Raw genomic sequence first — 20,148 nt, 5'->3', positions numbered from 1 at the left:
GGCCTCGATTGGGCTGCTGGCCGTGGAGATATTCGCGTGCGCGGCGCCGGGCACTTATCAGATGGTAGATATGTAATCGCATACGATTTCCCGAAATTACTCCGCAAATCGACCCCACGATAAGTCCTGCTTATAAGCATCTGGCTTTTAGGGGATCCAAGGGCTTCAGTGGGGAAGAGAGCGGTGAGATGCTCTAGTGCCAGACTGCTATAAGTAGCGGACCTCTTCAACGGATCTGGAATCGTTTCATTGCCAGCATTTCAATCCGCACTTCAAGCTCAACCTCAATCTTTGCGTCCGCATCCATATACTCTTCGTTAACGCGAGAGTCATGGCAAATAAGAATCCACAACCTGACGAAAGAGTTGTATACTTAGCTCTAAAACCGGTATTCAAGGGCCAAAACGCTGAAGTCCGCAAAGACAAGACCGTACGTAAACTCATAACGAAGCACCGGGCACAGAAAGATGTCGCGGATCTAGTTCGGGAACACAACTTTGAGGTTATTTGTAACACAGCACGGGCACTCCTGTGTGATGAGATATTTGCGTCTACCCTCAAAGCCAAGATCCGTTTCCCCGAGCTATTCGACATATCGCCTAATCAAAGTGCGGAGAGGGAAGCTTCCGAAGCTGAAGCTGCTCGACTTGAAGCGGGTGACATTGAGAATGCTGTTCAGGGCCGCCGGGATGCTCTCGAACCCGACACTGATGCGACCAAGAGTAGGTGATGCGCGCTTCGAAAAGCAGCCGATGTTGACTTGATATATTAGCCGAAAAGGAGCAATGCAGCCATCCACTACCAATTTCGTCTGCTTCAAAAGAGCCCATCAATGCTGCGTTGCCTCCACAGGGCCCTTCTACAATACCGCCGCTCTTTCCAGTTTATCTCCCTTTCGAAGCTCAACATAGGATTTTGGTGCATCTTCAAAATCTTTTGGAGTCCTCTTGCTATAAGTTCGGGAATCAAAAGATGCATCAAGTCTTGCAACAGCGTGGTTGGGATTGCGCCGAGTCGGTGGAGCTCAATCGTTGGACCGAGGAATTTACAAAGACACAAAGCCTTTTTCCGGCTGCCCAGCCAGGTCAGAAGCCGCTCGATCAGCTTTTCCGCTCTATCGCCAACATTCGGCATTCTGCAGTTCATCGGATCCGTGTCAGCGCGAAAAGCATCGAGCAGTTCCTCCTCGATGCTGAGGCTTTCGCCATGCTGTTGGTGGACGCCGACGATATCGAGCAAATTGCCAAGCTCCGGCGTAAAACGCAGACAATCATGGAGGAACTTGAGCGGAATAAACACTTCCTCCGGTCCAGGCTAGATGAGACTTTGCGGGGAATAGCGGCCAAGCGCGAAGAACTCCGACACTTGGAAGAAACAGCCGTTACTGAGATGGAACGAGAGGATGTAGAGTACCAGATGCTGGCTGGCAGAAGTGTAGAGGAAATTGTTGCGCCTTCTGAAGCTTCCTTTTCCACGGCCATTGACACTGAAAAAGACACCACAACCGGCGTGGACGATACAGATGACATGGATGAAGACGAACACGACACCGACAAAACGGAGGACAATGGAATGTCAGACTTTTAAACACGGAGAAGCACTAGTTCAAATGAGACAATAGGTAGCGTGAATGGGGATGACGACGAAAACTTGGAAGGGATGAAAGCCCTTAAAGGGTGTTTTGCCGGGAATCCCAGGACAAACGAAGGTCGAGAGGTGGACAAAGCCGCAACACCTCAGCTGAGTGTCGCCAAGGGCCGCAGCCGAGTTTCCATGTAGAAGGTCGCGGCCGGAACCGATGACTGGTCCCGTGAAGGAGACAATGGGTTGCATCGTTGGGAAGGCATCCGCCGAGCCGAGGGTGCGAGGGACGACTCTGCGGCAATCGTCAGAGATGGTAGTGCTGACGGACGGGTCTGGGGCATACACCTACGGCTGGTAGCTGTGACCGCGGACGACAAGCGCGGGGATGGTGTATTCTGTGATGTTGTCATCTTCCGACTCCAAGCCATCACGTCGCTCGATTTCCCACGTCAGGGCAAAGGGATGAATACGGCCGACCATAAAAAGCCATTGCTCGGTCCACTCAGAGGGGATTATCTGTTGGTTGTATATGGAAATATTAAGGCTGAAGAAGATGCAGGTCGATGGCTTGTCAGTATTTGACCGGATTGCTGCATACTCTGGAGTCGACAGCCACGAGGGTGTTGGAAGGAAGACCCTCACTAGGGTTTCTGCGTTGAGCCCTTTGACACGATGCTCATTCTGGTAGGCGAACCTAGACGGGCAGCCGGGCTGGACAAAGGCCATCATGGACATGTTGGAGCCAGCATTTTTCTGGCTGTCAAGAGGTTGTAGTGGGGAGGACGAGGTATCAATGTTTAGCTGGGAAGTCGACATCGTGAGAACATGGCAGATGCAGTCACCGTGGAAGTGTAAAGGAAGGGGGGTTACGCAGAGGAGAGGTAGGCATCCTATAAGGCAGGTTTTCTTGCTGGTCGAAAGAGGGTTCGCGGCTAGGGTCGGGGAGACTTGAGAGTCAGTGAATGCTCCTTTTTAGGTGATAGATCAGAAGCGGTGGTATGCAGGAATCAGTTGGCAAAGATTTTTGGAAGAGCCAGGTGGTAGATCAGAAGCAGGCGTAGGTAGACATGAGCTGGCAAGTCTTTGGAGTCCCTCGAGAGCGCCCTCGACCTCTGCGTCGTATACCTCGGTCAGTGGCATCCGGCCGCTGCCGTAGACCACTTCGTCTGGGCCTAGCCACAGCGAGTACCCATACCCGCAGGCGCCGTCCTCGCTCTTCGAGCCGTCAGTGTAGACGATGAGTGTATCTTTGGGGCATGCCCGGAGCCACCCACGGAAACTCCTCGCCGCCTGGGTCTTGTCTAAACCCCCTGTCGGATCCGGCTGCGGAGGGGCTGGGGCTTGAAGCCTAGGCCTCGGCGCTTGGGCCGTCATTTGGTGAAAGCGGAGCAGTCGCGAGGCCTGCTGCTTTCGGGCCGCGCGGGGCGGCCGTATGTCGTACTCCTGCATCAACTGCCGGCCAGGCGTTGGGAGGATGCTCATGCGGGGCGTCAGCGGGTGCCGTGCATCCAAGGAGCGTAGGCGCACCGCAGCGCGCCTCAGAGCGTCCGTGAGAAGTAGCGTGGCAGGCGGTATACAGGTCTCCCGGCGGAGGGCCGCAATCGGCGCGGTGCGCCATACAGGTGCGATAGCACGCATCGCCACGTTCAGCGTCTGCTGGATTCTATTCTTCAAGTAAGTGATTCGCGGCGGGATCAGCCGGCACGATCCCCACACAGGCCGGAGCGTCCCTGGATGCCAGAGGCCCCATAAAGGAGGATCGGGAGGACGCATGCCGTGACCACATGTCGCGTCGACCGAGGAGGAATTCCGCGCTGCGTGTTCGAAAGGTTTGGATGAACTCGGCGACCTTCTTCGCCTTTGCAGCCCACTTCTCCACATGCGTTCGGAACGAGAACTTTCTGTCATCCAGACGCCGAGCCAGCGCAGGTCCCGCTGTGGCTTCTTCTCCACGGATCCATGCCAGACCGACGGCAGGTCCCCCTCATATCTAAGTCTTGTGAAGTGCATGACTTCCGTCTTCTCAGGATCAAACGTCACGGCGTTGTCAGCGCCCCACTGGATGAGCTCGCTCGCAGCACGCATGGCCTGGGCGGCCGTCTCCTGTAGAGATCGGCCCCGGATCAGGGTGGCTACATCGTCTGCGCAGCCGAAGCGCGAATTCGGTTCTCCTATGGAGTAGATGGGCGCGGTATACAGGAGGAAGAGAATCGGAAACGCCGGGGAGCCCTGCGGCAGCCCGCAAGTCAGCGGGCTCGTCGGCGTCGTGGTACCCTCGAGCCGTATCCTGGCCGACCGTTGCTCGATGAAGCACCCTACCCATCGGACCACGTTCGTCGGCCAGCCTTGTTCCCGCAGCCGCAGGAGGAGCCTGTTCCGCAGCACTGTGTCGAAGGCGCCCTGGATATCCATCGTAATGAGCGTGGCCACTTCCCCTCGGGCAAGGGCCGTCTCTGCGTCGTGGATCAATGCCAGCGTCAGGTCGAGCGCCGAGCGTTTGGGCAGCGCACCCGCGTGCTGGCTGTGGATGACTCTTTGTGTGATGGCGGCCCAGGCCAGGCGGCGCGCTATCAGACGCTCGAGTCCCTTTCCGAGGCAGGCCAGGAGCGAGATGGGCCTCCAGCCTCTCGGGGTAGACAAGTCTCTCTTGCCCGGTTTGTGGATCATCACCACCTCCGCTACGCGGAAGCAGGTCGGGTGGTAGCCCTGGTGAAGGCAGCCCTCGTACAGCTCCCTCACAGCCTCGCCGATGTGGTTCTAGGCCCGACGTAGCATCCGGACTGTGATGCCGTCCACTCCCGAAGAGTTGTTCCCGGTAGAGGTGCACGTGTGCGCCGCTTCGGCGATCGTGACGCTGCAGTCGACGGTCCTGTGCGGGGCCGGCACCTCCGGAATCCAGGGGTCTCGGATGTCGTCTGCGGCCGCGCGCCTCTCCAGAATCTCAGCCCGAAGTACCTTCGCCTTCTCCGCCTGGGTCTTGTAGACTGTCCCGCCTACTTTGATAGGCGGGGCCCGGAATGGACTCTCCTCGACCATCGCATGATCTTATAGACGTCCTGGTTGCTTTCGGCGCCTTCTAATACCCTCTGCCAGAAGCGCCTCTTAGCTCGCCGCACCGCCTGGCGCAACTCCCGTCGGTCTACCTGGACGTCCCTGCCGTGCCCTGTAGGAAATGTCCTTCTCATCGCTCTCAGTTCTGCTGCTGCGGCGGCACACTCGTCGTTCCACCAGGCGGTGCCTCTCGTGTTCTTTCTGGGCCGCCGGCCTGCGGCATTGGCCGCCTCTTGAAGCAGGCGAGACAGTGCCTCAGCCAGTCTCTCTAGGTGCTGGGGCTCAGCTGCCGGTCGGTCAGCTCTGCGGCCCCGTCTCGCACGAGCTCTTCGAATCGCTTCATCTCTTCCTCCGAGCTGACCCTTGGTCTGGCGGTTCTCGCAGGAGGGATAGTTCCATCAGGAAGCGTGATGCTGATCGTAAAATGGTCTGAGCCTGTATATAAGTGTTCTTCTATACTGTATATAAGTGTTCTTCTATACTGTATATAAGTGTTCTTCTATACTGTATATAAGTGTTCTTCTATAAACGCGTCGGCAGCCGGGATATTAGCGAACGCCAGGTCGATTGTGTTGCCCCGTACGTGCGTGACCTTGCCCGGCGCATTTAGCAGCCCAAGCCTGCGATGTGCCGCCCAATCTGGCGGTCCGCACTCCAGGCTGCCACGAGCAGTGGTGGGCGTTGAAGTCGCCCGCGACAAGGCATCTCTCGGGCACCTCCTGCTGGTAGAGGAGGTAGTCAAACGGCTCAGAGGTCCCCGCGTGTCGGTAGAAGTTGATGATGAGGATGCCGTTGACCCGGAGCCAGAGTATATCGCGCGTAGATATCGGACAGATTTGAACAGAATTCTTCATTTTCGACTTTGCATCCCTGCATCGACCACAAACAAGATGGATATCTCGAACTCACCCATCGAAATGCGTTTGAAAGCCGCTGTAGAGTATCTAGAGCGCTTTCCTGACTCCAAAATGGCCAAGGTGGCCCGAGATTTCGACGTTCCGCGACTGCGCCTGCGACGTCGCCTGGAAGGCCGGGGACCTAGAAATGGGAATTCTGAATTCCACACAAAGCTTACCAAGGCCGAAGAGACGGCGTTGTGTAGGTACATCGACCGCTTAGACAATATCAACTTGGCTGTGCGGAAGGAGTTCGTCAGGACACCGCCAATTGCATCTTGAAGGCGCGCGCTTCCAAGAATGACAGAAGCCCACCTCAAGTCGGCTTGAAATGGGTTGGGCTGTTCATCAAGCGACATAGCTACAATTTATTCCCATCAAAGGTCTTAGATGCCAATCGACAAGCATCGGAAGACGTCGAGATGCTCAACGAGTACTTCCAGAAGCTTCAAGCCGTTTAATATGACCTAATTTTAAATCCTTACTCGGTGATTGTGTTTCCAAGTTCGATGTTACCGGATCGGTAATGCAGTCGCGCGACAAGTCCTGTATCCGGGTCAAGGAATCGAACGAAGCTTTCATACAGTAAGAGATCCATGCCGCACTCACACCGCAGATCGCCGTCATTTGCACCATTGTTCAGGGCAACGACAGCAACCATCAAGCGTTCCTCGATGTCATCGTTGCCTCCTTCATCAAACGCTTGTGCCAATAGCTTCCATGCCTCATGCCCTTCCGGAGAGGTGTCGGGGTTATAACAAGTGCAACCCCAATACAGTCTCCGAACCTTCTCCTTAACTCTCTTGTATGATTCTCCATACGATTCCAACTTGTTGACTGTTACTGCCACTGGACGAATGATTTCCGCAACGTCTTCCAATTCGGGCGGTCTGCCGGGTATCCTGTCCCGGATGCTGATCGCAGAATATCTTGCCAGTTTAGGTGCATTGTACCTCCAAAAAACTAGGTAAAGAGCAATGGTGCCGATCAAAAGGTCGGTCAGGTCATAGTCGTGGTTATCCATGGACCAGCGCAGGCCTTCGAGGGTCCATGCCGCAGCATCCACAACTTGCTGATCGCTGGTGAGACTTCGAACTAAGTTGTTGCTTTCGCCACACAATACGTCTCTCTCATAGTCGAGGATATCATTGAGGTAACACATGAAAGATGCTCCCATAAGACCCCGTGGAGTCCCCATCTCTTCCCCCACGGCGTGATAACTAATGAAGTTCCCGGCTCTGTCCTGAAGCAGCTGATACCTCCGTGCCGTGGTACTGCTGTTATCAGGAACATATTTTGTTGGCTTCAAAGTCTGGACTCGTTGCTGCTCTCGCCTGATCAGCTCCATCGCATCACTCTTTATTACTTCTGCACAGCGTTTGGCAACGTCAAGAGGTGTGCTCAACCACAGCCATTGGGTGGCTCGCATCCAACTCGCTTGCCGGTCACGGAATACTGCTCTCGTAGGCCCATAATCGATGACCGTGAACCATTGGGAAAGAAGAACTTCCAAATGGTAGCCTGGTCTCCATCTGCTGTCTCTGGAGATCAAGCAAGACCATCCGTTCCTGGGTTCCATGCCATCCATACTTCAACATCACCTCGTTGCCATACTCCTCCAGGCTCTCTGTCGCATCGGTCATTGTAATTGCAGACTCTTCGATTCCCAGAGTCACGCTTGAGCACAGTGCCATTCTCCGATACACCTAACCACCCTCGGACCCCTTCCCCAGCAGTTTTTCTGGTTCAGAGTCCATACCACCCCGGGTGGTCCGTCCCTCAGGTCGGTGTGCAGTTGCCTTGGCTATCATCTCGTGAACTCGATCCATAACATCTCGGTCCAGTATTTCGACAGAGTCGAATTTGCCCGCCTTTTGTTGGCAACCAATGTTTTTCGAGAGCACATGTTCCGCCCACAACCGTCTCAGCCGTGACAAGTTCCTTCCTCCCACCGTAACAGCAACACCATCTGCACAGTCTGGACTCGGCTGGACATTGGTGATGGTGTCCCCATTGTAGGATACCCATCCCCCAAATACACAATGGAGACCAATGATCGCAGCCTGGCGGTCTCTTCGTGACCAGTATCCTGCACAAGGCTCGCAGTTCAAGTGTCCTGGACAAGTGATGTAGTGAACTGTAGACCCGATCTTGGCCGTGATTGTGCCTGTCCAAGACGGCGGCATATTCTCCTCGATTCTGGTTGGACCCCACCTTTTCACACGTCGTTGCAGCCATCTCTCACAGAGTTCTGACTTGATCCTTTCTGCGCCTGCTATTTCTTCAGGTTCTGGGATCAAATGACCCGAAGTATCGGAAGCTCCAACTTGGGATTCCATCGTGAGTAAGAGTTGCGAACCCAATGGAAGACTAAGTAAGCAGAACTGATTTGTCCTCCATGGATGGATGTATGTATATAGTAATATAGTACTAGTATGATTACGGGCAGTAGGCATGCATATATGTAACCATTGGTCTACAACTTAGTGGTCTCCGCCAGTGGTGCCCCTGCCCCACCAATACTGGAAGATCAGTGAGACAGGCCAGCAAGTGAGACAGGCCAGCCCTCCTCTTCACAGGTATCGCACCGAGGATGAGCTGAGCAAGCATGAAGATCGGGGACTGAACAACTCTTGATTCTCTATCTAAGTGATGGTGAGAAGTTGGCTTCTTATACTTGTGACGTTGGGTTGAGTGGAGTTGTCGCCACCCAGGCAGCCTAGATGACGATGTCATCTAGAAAGTTCGAACCCATCACTAATATGGCATTACTAACTGCCACGACCTAAAATATAGGCTAACTGTGCGAATAGGGGAATCAGACTGTTGGAGGCTGATATACTCTGTGTGACAACAGGACCTAAGTACGGCAGGCTATAGGGGTGACTGTTGCAAAACCCCAAAATCCGTCACCCAAGTGTCAAAATAGGTTAGCGGCATGGACATCCCGCCCCGCAGTACATTGTCACGTAGCGGAAGGTGCAAATACAGCGGCGGGGACGCTGCGGACCAGCAGAGCGCATTTCTATCACGCCCCGCAGACATTGCCGTGAATTGGGCAGCATCAACGCTCAATTGTTCACCTCCTCCTCGCCTTCCTCTACTTCTCCTCCTCGTCCGGCTTATTGAGCTGCTGAGCATGGAGTTCGTAGTGGAAATGTATCTGACGACTTAATCCCGCTCACAATCCAGAGCCGAGCAGCCTCGGCAATGGTCTCCAGCGCCATGATCTTTCGTTCCTCGGGGCTCTTCTCAGCTATCTCGCCAAAAGAAGCCATAGCGGGAGCTGGACCTGGAGCTGCAGGGAGAGCCGCACTGCTTCCGCAAGCTCGTAGTTGTTGTGCTGCGCTGTGTGCAGCTGTACGTCAGGCATCATCTGGGTCGGCATTTGCACGCTTGAGCTGCCGATTCAGCTCCCAAAAGACACGAACAGCACCCAAAGCATCAACAGGAACCTAAGGGTTCAGCTTAATTAATGACTCATCACCCTAAGCAAGCAGAGACGCTTACCGGCTTGCATGTGTGGCCGTTCTTTGCGCAGTCCCAACAGGCAGCACCAGTATCTATTCCGTATTGCGTCAGCGTAACAGGTGTTTACTTCTGAAGCAACCCAACATACTGTCCTGGGAGGCACATTCATGGCCGGGGCCTTGGTGGCGCGCGTGACGCAGGGGCGACATGGGAAGTCACGCACCGAGCCGAGGGGAGGGGCCTTCTTCGTCTGCTGCTTCTTCTGCTTAAATTACCTTGTGAGCTGCCGTCTCTCCATCAGAAAAGGACTGGCCAGATCTCACAATTTTTTTTCCTATGGAATTGCGGGCACTGGGTCGGATCAATCCCTTGCGCTTCCTGGACGAACTCGCATTTGTCGCGCCAGCAGCTGCCTTTTCGACCATGGAGAGGGAATCGGCTGTGGACATGACGACGCTGACAACCAGTAGCTTACCGACAGCAATTAAGATGCATGAGGAAGTAAGGAGCCAAATTTGAAACGAGCCCTCGCTCTGTAAATATTTGCGGTACTGCCAAAGGATGAAGACGACTCTAAATTCATCAGCGCATCGCCGTACCTTCGCGAATGAGGGCTCGGTGACGTTCCACCAACAGCCCCTGACGCTAGGCCGCTGCTGGCCAGCGTCAGCATAGCAGCGGGGCTTTGCGGTGAGCCGTCTGGGGACAAAGACGCGGCTCTGCCTTCTCATGGCATCAACACCAAGAAGCATGTCTATGCCTTCGACAACTGCTTGTTGAGTCGCTAATTCGTACGTGCCGCTGGAGAGATGGAAGCGATCAAATGTCATGAACTGTAGGATCGGGTGTATAGGGACTATTGAGTTGGCCGTAGAAGTCTTCCAATGGTCTTGGACTATTGTTTCCCTATGTAAGCCCATATAAATAAGAAGAGCAAGCCAGAGAAAGACCTCCCCAAGAGAGGTCTCTGTCCAAAGACTCTCTCGCGAACGTCGCTGCTTTGGGCCCTCTGGACCGGGCTGGGGACCGCAATTCCTGTATTCGACCCATTGTTTAACTAGGAATATAGATATATATAGCTGGAAAAGTAACAACGGCGTCGGTGGCAGCTATCGGACTTGAGGCTTGCGCTCGGGCACAGAAAAGGGGGTAAATTCGTGGCCCCTTTTAGGCTCAGGGTCGAATTGGGGGCGGACTGTGCTGTCAATAGGCTGCTCACGCTGACAGTGGTCAAGCCGCACAAAGAGGGTCTGTTGAAAGTTATTTGTAGGTAGAATAGTCTCTTGCGACGCTTGTAGATCTTGTTGCGAAGCCATAGAGCTCAATTTGAATGCATTGCTAAGAAAATTGACTGTTGAAGGTTTTGCTGATGCTGCTAGCCCCTGAATTTGTATCTGACATGTAGCTACGTACTGTGGGGCCTGTGACCCCTTTGCTCCTCCTCCACACTCAAAGGGATCTGCTTGCCCACACCAGCGACTGCCGGACGGGACAAGCTCGTAACACACCTTGAAGCCTTCTCCACAGCACACTCAAGCTCTTTTGCAAAGTCGTCCATTTGTTTCTGCCAAATTATGCGCTTCCTTTTCCGACTCCGGACATTAGGAATCATTGAGCTGAAAGGCTGGCGACCGCGGAACTCCGCACGCTCGAAATCCACAAGCATGAGCCTACCGCTATTAGTATTATACAGAATGTTGCGTGGTTCAGCGTCACGGTGAAGAACGCGGAATTCGTGCACTGCCTTGAGCATTGTGATGATGGCGTCGTCGATGCCCGGTTTGACGGCCTGGTCCACGCAGTCAAAAAGGGGTTGTCCAGCCCAACTAAGGAACATGAAGTGCACGTAAACACCGCTGTCATAATAGTATGGCCGGACCAAGTCTATTCTGCCAAGACATACGGGTACGTGTTTCCCCTGAATGGGCCGGAGTCGGTCGTACACCTCGTTTTCGTGTTGCAGGCAGCCATGGTCGAGACTCTCCACACCCTTGGCGACAAGTGTATAACCGTAGGATGACAGCCGCACCTTAAAGAGTGATCCGCGCGCTCCAGACCGATGGAGCGGCGCACAGTCCGCATCATAGCCGCGGTCTATGGCAAGCTGACCTCGGATGAGTCGGAGAAACTCGACTCGTTTGATGTGTCCTTGCCCATGATGGTTTGCGTTAGGGCAGCTCTCATCCGTAGGTCCGCCATACGCTAATCCGAGGAGACAGTGTTGAGTGCAGAACGGCCGGTTCTGTATATCTGGCTTCGTCGTTTGGCCCTGCTCCCGCCGCTCGCCTTCGCGCCGTCCTCGATTCCCACCACCCCGCGAGCCAGGTCCTACCTGTGGCGCCGCTTTCTTGGCAGTGCGAGCTGAATTAGGAGTCGGAGAAGGAGGGTCTTCGTCGTCGTCCTCTAGACGTCTAACTTCAACGTCTACTCGCTGGCAGCGAGAGCGGGTCTGGATTGGCGATCGCTTGAAACCCTTCCAACGCTGGGGCTTATAGGGAGAGACGCGGGGTTCTTTGCGTCTACGCTCCGTCGCGGGGATTTTCCTCAGAACATCGTCGTACTCGACAGCCCAGGTATCAAGCCTCTCAGCTTCATCATGCCATGACTCGGGCGGTGGCCTCGCGCGGAGAGCCTGGAGAATGAAGGCAAAAACTTGCGCGACGGCCGTGCGATGGAGCCTCGTCTCATCATCATCCATAACGTCTAGATTCGGTACGCATATCGAAAAGTAGACATTAGAAGGTTCGTCCGGGATATGGAGGAAGACGAAGGCCTGCCCCGTGCACACGTAGCCGTACTGGATGCCCTTGCCGATCATGTAGGAGAAGAGTTGGGTGACAACGGCGGCGGCGAGTGCTTTGGCCGTGAAAGCAAAGCCCTGGCCGTCCTGGTTAATCACGTCACGTTCCGGCCGAATTTCCGACTCGAGGCCCGTGACGACCTCGTCGACGCTTAGTTTGTGTGGCGCTTTGTATTCGATAGCGAGAGCGGGGATATTCTGGCCGTCCGAAGTCCTGTATATACAGAACTGGTCCGCCCGGTTGCCCTTACCCCTAGCCCTACGACGGACCTTAGGAGCCGCGGGCTGTAGGGCAGAGGCCGACGCCACGGCACCAGAGCCGCCACTGCCAAGACTCATATGTTCCAGAGGCTCAGGGATAAGGTCGTCGTCAGCGGTGCCGAGATTCGTATGGCTTTCGAACGTTATAGTTCCCTGCAGACCGAGTTTGCGCCGCAGCAGCGGATCCATATATGCGCTATTAACCAGCTTCTGCACCGCGTTCTCGACGACCTCACGCTCAAAGTCCCGCAGCCCAAGCTCACTACTAATTGGCTTGAGCAACGACTTTACGTATTCCAACTGATGGTGCGATGGAAAGGTGGGCACGGAGAGCAAGTCGCCGACAGACAGGTCGTCCCATATCTCCTCTTGCCTCGTTGCAAAGTTAGTCCAGGGGATAATTCGTCGAGGGAAAATTCGGCCGGTCGGGTTTGTAGTGTCGCCTTGTGTAGTCAAAGATCGGTCAGTTACTACCTGAATTGCCAGGTTCAGCGAGTGACAGGCTTCAAGATAGTTCTGAAGGATCTGCGGCTGTGACGCCTCAGAAAGTTCTTCGGCTACTTCGCGTCGGCGTTGCTCGACTTCGCGTCGGCGTTGCTCCTCTTGGGCACGACTCTCCGCCTCTCGGAGCCTTTGTCGCAGCTCTTCGATCTCGTCCATCGTGATTGTTACGTAGGCAAACAGTCCGTTCGCTCAGGCAATAAGAAAGCTTGAGTCCGAAAAACAACGTCTCTGTCAAGCTGAACGGTCCAGTGCTAGCTCTTGAGTCACTCACTGGGTTAGAAGTACATACGGTGGGCGAACAAAAAGATGAAAATGTTGTAGTATCGGACCAGGACCTTAAATTTCCGGTAATAGTCGAGAGTGTGAGAATGTATCGCCCGGACGCGTCGTCAAACCAATGAATGAAGTCGCATTTGGAAGGCGTCAAGTTACGTCGAGACCGGCTAGCAGTCAGTCTCGGATCAACGTTAGAGCGCCCGGGCCCCCGCCGCCACGGAGCGGAGGCTCATTAATCCGAATTACGCCCGGCGGGTCGCTAGCGTAGCGCTCGTCAGGCGGACCGGGGACAACTATTTGGGCGGGTTCGATTTCGACATGGCGCTCTTCGATCTTGTACTGTTCGTCGGTAAGGTTGATGTTGAGAAGGTGGATCGCCAGAGGATGTTCCTTGAGTGTGAAAGCAAGAAGAGAACGATAAGGGATTTACCGGTGATCTGCCGGATCCCGTGACCCGCCGGACTTACACGCCACCACGAGCTCGACATCAATCCACAATAGCTCAACAACCATGACGCCGATTGACGAAACCTTGGACTCCCTGAAATCACCGGGCTCGTTTTAGTTTTAGAGCTTGTTAAAATTTTATATGGAGAGATACTGCGCTACAATGCCGACATCAAAGCAAGCAGCGGTCAAAATGGGATGCCGACAGATTGTATAAGTTATCTCTGTCAAAACAACAAAAACAGAATCTTATTGACCTTCTTCGTAATCTTCAACAACGTAGGATTTCATCTACTCTATCTATAGTAAAGAATTTTGCTCTGGATACTGTGAAAATGGAGGTCGGAAGGACTCGCCGTATAACTTCGCTCCGCGCAACCGTGATGAGCCAGATTGCACATGGTTCGACGGCATGGACACTCGCCCGTATATGATCCAATGATGCATACAAGTGTAAGGCTTATTTCTAGCTCGAAGCTCAATGCGTGAAGTTCCCCCTTCACACCTGACAATGGGAGATCCGCACGAAAATCGAGAAATTCGACCCCCTACCCTAAAACACGTATAACATAGATGAAAAGGGATTTCTCTTCGATATGATCATTCGAACAAAGAGAGAATTTCCTCTCAGTATCAAAAAGCAAGGCAAATTGCTCGGGGCATAGCAAAATGGCAATCAATCCTCGATTACGTTCCAGGCGTGCGTCAGCCAAGAGATGACATCGCTGCCCCCATTCCTCATCCACCAAGGCAAGCTAGGACAAATCCTGGACTTTTGGTTCGCAAAATACTGACCCAGATCATCAATAAGTACTTTTACCACGCCAGGAATGAGGTGGACGAATCACAATCTTGGAAAAGAGCAGCTCATCGGTACGTCCGACCTGTTTACCAAGGCGAAAGCTCGAAACGGTCGTACTTATCGCCTTCTAACTATCAATAACCACTTAACCGTGAGGACCCCGTGTGGAAGCGGGTGGCCGCCGCGGCCGAGTTCCTTCCCGCGCTAGAGCCGACGGGAGAGGGCAACGGAAGTGGCGCCGACCGCGACGCCGGCCGGGGGGGCGGGGCCGAAGGGGTGTCGACGGTGGCGGACCCCATAGGGAGGAACAAGACGAGAACGTTCCTGCTCAAGGCGGCGAACCGAGTGTTTACGGAGCGGCCGCTGTCGCAGGTCGAGGTGATCGCGCACCTCCTAGGGTACCCGGCGGAGTTCAGCAGCGGCTCGGCGTGGGCGTACGTAAACGTGAACCAGCTCTACTGGGCCGTCTTCCGCCGGTGGCGGCACCTCCGACGGGCGAGCGGCGCGGAGGCGACGGGCGACGCGCCGGACGAGACGGTCGTCGTCGAGGAGGCCGGCCCGAGGATCCCCCTCGTCGAGGCCTACCGGCACAGGGGCGAGCTCCTGCGGGGCCTCTGCCTTTATGACTACGCATCGCTCGTAAGGCTAAAGCGAAACGGCAGCGGCGCCGACGGTGGGACGGGCTGGGGCGAGGTACCCTTCGCGGAGAGCTGGGCGTCGGGGAAGGGCTGGGTGCAGGCGCTTAGGCGGCCGGGCAGCGGGGCGACCGTATGCCTCGACGGATACCTCAGCAAGGAGTTTAGCGAGGAAGACGACGAGTCGTGCCACCGAAGGTGCGCACTACAAGACGGGGAGCGCCCAAGGGGAAGGCAGCGCAGCTAGGGGCATCGGCTAACAGCGCCTAGGGCGGCGGTGCAGCACCTGGCCCTGTTCGTGCCGTGGGAATCCTTCCTCGGCGAGGAGGCAGGCGACATTAACGACATCTGGGCGCGGGCGCGGGGGTCGCTGGCGCCGAGGGTCGCGCGGCTCGCAGACAACGTGCAGCTCCTCCGGCGGTCGGCGGAGGACGCGAAGCGCGACGCCAAACAGTGGGCCGCCACGTCGGAGGAAGGCGAGACGGCGGCTGCGCAGGCCGAGGGCGGCGAAGGGGCGTACCGTGCCGGCGGCGCGGGCGACGCGGCGCGGCTCATCGACGTCGTACGGAACGCCGCCAGTGCAGGACAGGTAACGGCACAGTCGACGGAGCTGCTCGCGATGACGCAGCAGCTCTGCCGGTTCCAGCAGTCGGCGCTCGGGTCGGCGGTCGAGCTCGCGGCGACGGTAGTGGCGGACGAAAGGGCAGGCAGGAGGGTGAACCTGCTAGGCTCGGCGCTATCGGGGGCGGCACTGTCGCGGTAGGAGGAGGTGCGGGGCATCAAGTCGCAGTAGAGGAGCGCGGCGCGGGAGCGGGAGTGAGCTATCTAGGGCATCCAGGGCGGCGGGGCGACGGCGGGCATGGGGGCCGACCGCGGCGCGGCCCTTCGCGGGGTGATGGGGGGCTTCGGCGAGGACGACATGGACGTAATGGCGGCCGACGGTGACGTAGACGCAGGCACGGCGGCGGGGATGCACGTGCGGCTCGGCCCGTCGAGCTCGTTCGTCGCCGCCGGCAGGGAGCTAGCGGGGCAGCTAACGCTTAACGAGAAGCAGTCGGTCGCCCTCCTAATCGTATGCCGGCAGCTCGACCGGATGCGGCTGGGCGACGGGGCAGGCGGCGATGGCGGCGGCCAGCTCTGCCTATTCATCGGCGGCGAGGGCGGCACCGGCAAGTCGCGCGTCATCGAGGCGCTCGTCGAGCTGCTCGCCCGGAGGGACCTATCGAGCCGGCTGCTGGTGACGGCGACGTCGGGCACGGCGGCAGCACGGATCAACGGCATCACACTACACTCGGCCTGCGGCCTGCGGCCTTACGGTCGGCCAGGGCGGCCGGGCAGGAGGGGCGACGAGGGACGTAGACGGCGTACGGCTGCCGGGCCAGGGCGAGCGCTTCGTCGACGGCCGGTCGCGGATGGACTGGCAGGAGAAGGAGGTGCTGGTGATCGACGAGGTCAGCATGCTCGGGGCGCGGACGCTGCACGCCGCCAACGAGCAGCTGTGCAGGCTGCGGGGGTCGGCGCGAGACTTCGGCGGCATCCCGGTGGTGATCTTCTGCGGCGACTTCCACCAGTTCCGGCCGGTGCAGGAGCGGCCGATCCTGCTGCCGAGCGCGGCGGTGGCGTGGGACGAGGACGGGGCGTTCGCGGCCGAGCAGCGACGGCAGCACGACAAGGCGCACGCGCTGTGGCGGCGGTTCACGACGGTCGTCATGCTAGACGAGCAGATGCGGGCCGCCGGCGACCCGGAGCTTCGGCGGCTGCTCGGGCGGATCCGGCGGGCGAGCAGGACCGGTCGGACCTGGAGCTGCTCAACTCGAGGTGCTACCGGCCGGGCAGGCGGATCCCGTGGGAGACGGGCCTGACGGTGGTGACGCCGCTCAACCGGAACCGCTGGAACCTTAACCTAGAGGCGGCGCTCGCGTTCCGGGCGCAGCGACGGACGGCGGCGCGCGTCTTCCTGTCCGAGCACAGGTGGAAGGAGGGCGTGCCGACGGAGGAGGAGGCGGCGCTAATGCTAGGCTACGGCGACGACAGCGCGACGCCGGTGCCGGCCGTCTTCGTCTTCGTGCCAGGCATGCCGGTCGTCGTGAACCAGAACACGCACCAGGGGCTGAAGCTGGTGAACGGGGCCGGGTATACGGCGGTGGAAGTCATCCCCGACCGGGCCTTCCCCGGCCACCGGGTGTCGGCGGAGCTAACGATACACTTCCGGCCGCCGGCGGGCATCGTGCTGGCCTCAGAGACGACCATGGACTTCCACTTCGTCGGGATGCCTGCCGGGACGATCCTGCTGACGCCCATCAGCGTCAAGATCGACGCGCAGCGGAAGCGGCCGTGGCAGCGAAGCGACGTCAGTCGCAGGCCTGCCGTGCGCGGCGGCCTTCGCCTGCACCGACTACAAGGTGCAGGGCGGGACGCTGGAGCGCGTGGCGCTGGAGCTGCGGGGGGCGAGGACGACGACGGTCGAGGGGCGGGCGGTGCCGTCGCCGTGAGACCCGTACAGCCTATACGTGCAGCTGTCGCGGTGCCCGACGCTCGACGGCATCATGCTCGTGTCGGAGGTGCGGGAGCGGGACCTGGTGGGGAACCGGGTCCCCGGGGAGATGACGGCGGCCCAGGCCCGGCTGGAGGAGCTGGGCGGGCGGACGGCGCGGGAGGCGGCTGGCTGGCTCCGCGGGTAACGCCCGCGCCGCCCGCGCGCCGCCCGCGCGCCGCCCGCAGCGTAGGAAGGCTCGCCTAAAGAACTGTCGAATGGGCTATAAGGATGACTGGCCATTGCCGCGGCGTTACGTCTTAATATTGGTGGTTAGGCGCGTACAGTTGCATAGGCACCATATATATATATATTTAGTCATGGAAGGTAGCTTGCGCAAGCAGCTATTGCAGCGACGCCACCGGCTTAACGATAGATGGGGCCACCAGGCCAGCGTAGGCGGTCCGCGCTTGCATCCATATTATCCATATAAGGAGGGCCCTTTAAGTGACAACCAAACGGACGGGAAAGGGAAATGGGAAGAAGGGCAGCATGGGGGAGAGGGCAAAGAGGGCCAAAAAGAATGAGGAGGGGAGGCGACCAATAGAGGCACGTACTATTAATGATTAATCAACGAATTAAAAGCGGGAACACCGACGAATCAGGCACACCAGCGAATGAAAATGAAAAGCGAGAAAAATGCTAGCCAATCAGAAGGCGGGAAAAGCCGGGGGCGAAACTCGAGGAGAAACGGGTAAGGCAACCCCGCACGGGTTGCGCAACGGGTGGAAGGCTCGCCAGCCGCGGCTCGCGCAAAGACGCCTTTCGGAACGAAATTGGCGACAGGAGAAAGTTGGCGACAGGAGAGAGTTGGCGATAGGAGATAGGAGACAGGAGAAGTGAAAGGGAGACAGGAGAAGTGAAAGGAAGACAGGAAGAAGAGTAGGGCTGATATTTGAAGATTTTGAAGTCGAATCGGCCTCGGGACCCTTGAATTGAATGAAGCCGAATCGGGTAAGGTCTTCAAATTCGACGAATCAAAAATCAGGAGTCTTCATTCAATTCATTCATAAAAATTGTGAATGAATGGCGATATGGTCGAAACGTAAGGCGAAAAAAAATTATCACCCCGCTTCGCGGCCAAGGGACATACAGGAGGAAAGGGTCAATACCGAAGCCACCCACCAAGGGCCTCTTCCTGTTCTTCCTCGGCAGGCTCACATACACATCAATAAACAAGCTGCTTTGACCCCATCATTAGGGTTTGCCCGCGCGGACACGGTAACTTCGAGTTCGGCCGCGCTTGTGATGACGCTCTGCGTATTTAAAAGTCTGTTGTGCGTGTTTCAGTTGGATTCCACCGTCCACACTCCACTGGCAAAATCCTAGTCCCGCGCCGCCCGCGTCTGGCGGGGCGTCGCTGGGAAATCGAGGCGAAGGACGGCAGTTAGGGCGTCCATATATTGTGGTATAACGACCTAACAGTGCCTGATACGCCACCGTTTCAGCAATCTTGCCACCCTATACGGAGTATTAAAAAACACCATGAAGCTCATGAACAGTGCCATTTTATAATGCACATGATTTAAATGTAGTGCCGCTCGAATGTTCTGGATTTTCTCGTTCGGATGATATAACCCTCGATAGTTACATGTCGTTAACATTTGCTCAAGAAATGCCACATCATCTTGAAGGCAATCAATGGATAGCCCATTTTTTGGTTGGAATACTACATTTCAAGCACATATTAAGCTCGGCAACCCATATTCTGGATATATAATATAATAATTATACCGCTGTACAGCCCCAGCAAGCTGATTCGAAAACGCGTTCAGATCCTCAACATCTCAATACTGCGCGAACAATTGGAAGTGACACGAATCGAGTCAGCTCGCGATTTGGAGGCTGTTAGGGACTTATCTACTCCTCGAGCCCAATATGACTGCTACTTGTTTGTCCATACAAATTAGCCGATCAGGAAGTACCCGAAAAATCTGCATGATAAGGATATATTGTGCCAACTAGCCGCGTTCAGACGCGTTATTTCCGCTCAGTTGACCACCTGTTAATTCTACTGCTGTCGGAAAGACAGGGTCGTCAGCCCATCCACCTTTGCCTGCGTGGCGCAACGGTCTTCGCGACAACTGCCACGACATTATTTTACCACGACCTCGCCTAATTCCTGCTTCGATATTCCGACAGCGGCTTCGGATCAGCCCCCGAATCAACGCCCTGACCGACGACCTATCCTACCCGTTCAACCCCGACTCCTTGACACTTTATTGTGGTTTATTTGGTGTCGTTCCGACTACCTGTGTCGCGTCCATTCTCGAGCCTTTCAGCCAAGATCAGGTAAAACTTCATTACTCTCAATCTACCCTCCTTATTTAATTACCTTACGAGTGGATAGCTAATTATAACATGATACGTAGTATGGCCCTGCTGAAACAAAAACATCTGCCGCAGCGAATTTCTTTGCTCCAAGGACCCGGCGTAAATTGCCAACGCAGAATTATGCCCGCATCGAACGTCCTCAATTCAACCTCGAATCCCGCGCGCGCGCGCTGATTCTAGCGCAACTCCGGCTCCTTCCTCTCCTCTTCCAACTGGCGAAGATACAATTGTCTGCGCGCCCCCGGGTCATCCTGACTGTGAGTCAGATGATGACATGCCCGACGCGGATACACCAGAGCCGCCATTGAACAGTAGTCATATGACGCTCGCAGAGAAAGCCGGACTTATCAAGAAGTGGGCCGACAACAAACAAAAGCATGTTCGCAAGAAGAGAGACAAGAACAGCCACGTCTATTGGTATATGCAGAGGAAGCTATAGACAGAAGCTTTTACTCAGAGGATAAGGATGGGCCGAAGATCTTCCAAGAGTTCCGGTGGACTTGTATAGAGTGCCTTCAAAATCCCAATACTCTTCGGAAGAGATTCCAGGTCCT

The 20,148-nt window shown here is 56.2% G+C and overlaps 4 protein-coding genes across 4 annotated transcripts; 1 reads left to right on the top strand and 3 right to left on the bottom strand.

Moving 5' to 3' along the window:
- Window positions 1-1,605: 1,605 nt before the first annotated feature.
- HRG_00777 (reverse transcriptase (RNA-dependent DNA polymerase) domain-containing protein) lies at window positions 1,606-4,620 on the bottom strand (the record flags this gene model as incomplete). Its single annotated transcript, XM_044859248.1, has 5 exons — window positions 1,606-1,876; window positions 1,934-2,385; window positions 2,710-3,314; window positions 3,483-4,341; window positions 4,471-4,620. 5 exons carry the CDS (start codon window positions 4,618-4,620, stop codon window positions 1,606-1,608), a joined length of 2,337 nt encoding a protein of 778 aa, XP_044725648.1.
- Window positions 4,621-6,012: 1,392 nt separating this feature from the next.
- On the bottom strand, window positions 6,013-6,879 carry HRG_00776 (uncharacterized protein; the record flags this gene model as incomplete). The annotated part of the gene is made up of 1 exon (XM_044859247.1): window positions 6,013-6,879. The coding sequence occupies one exon, from the start codon at window positions 6,877-6,879 to the stop codon at window positions 6,013-6,015; it is 867 nt and encodes a 288-aa protein (XP_044725647.1).
- Window positions 6,880-10,603: 3,724 nt separating this feature from the next.
- On the bottom strand, window positions 10,604-12,723 carry HRG_00775 (serine threonine protein kinase; the record flags this gene model as incomplete). Its single annotated transcript, XM_044859246.1, has 6 exons — window positions 10,604-10,626; window positions 10,677-10,791; window positions 10,906-11,256; window positions 11,335-12,030; window positions 12,073-12,363; window positions 12,535-12,723. 6 exons carry the CDS (start codon window positions 12,721-12,723, stop codon window positions 10,604-10,606), a joined length of 1,665 nt encoding a protein of 554 aa, XP_044725646.1.
- Window positions 12,724-14,120: 1,397 nt separating this feature from the next.
- HRG_00774 (PIF1-like helicase domain-containing protein) lies at window positions 14,121-17,408 on the top strand (the record flags this gene model as incomplete). The annotated part of the gene is made up of 8 exons (XM_044859245.1): window positions 14,121-14,163; window positions 14,301-14,324; window positions 14,394-14,925; window positions 14,998-15,442; window positions 15,557-16,096; window positions 16,152-16,430; window positions 16,514-17,077; window positions 17,244-17,408. The coding sequence occupies 8 exons, from the start codon at window positions 14,121-14,123 to the stop codon at window positions 17,406-17,408; spliced, it is 2,592 nt and encodes an 863-aa protein (XP_044725645.1).
- Window positions 17,409-20,148: the final 2,740 nt, after the last annotated feature.

The sequence above is a fragment of the Hirsutella rhossiliensis genome (genome assembly GCF_020360975.1).
Source record: "Hirsutella rhossiliensis strain HR02 chromosome Unknown scaffold00001, whole genome shotgun sequence".
NCBI classification, from domain to species: Eukaryota; Fungi; Ascomycota; class Sordariomycetes; order Hypocreales; family Ophiocordycipitaceae; genus Hirsutella; species Hirsutella rhossiliensis.
The sequence above is the reverse complement of the archived record's forward strand: the minus strand, read 5'-3'. Positions and strand labels throughout refer to the sequence as shown.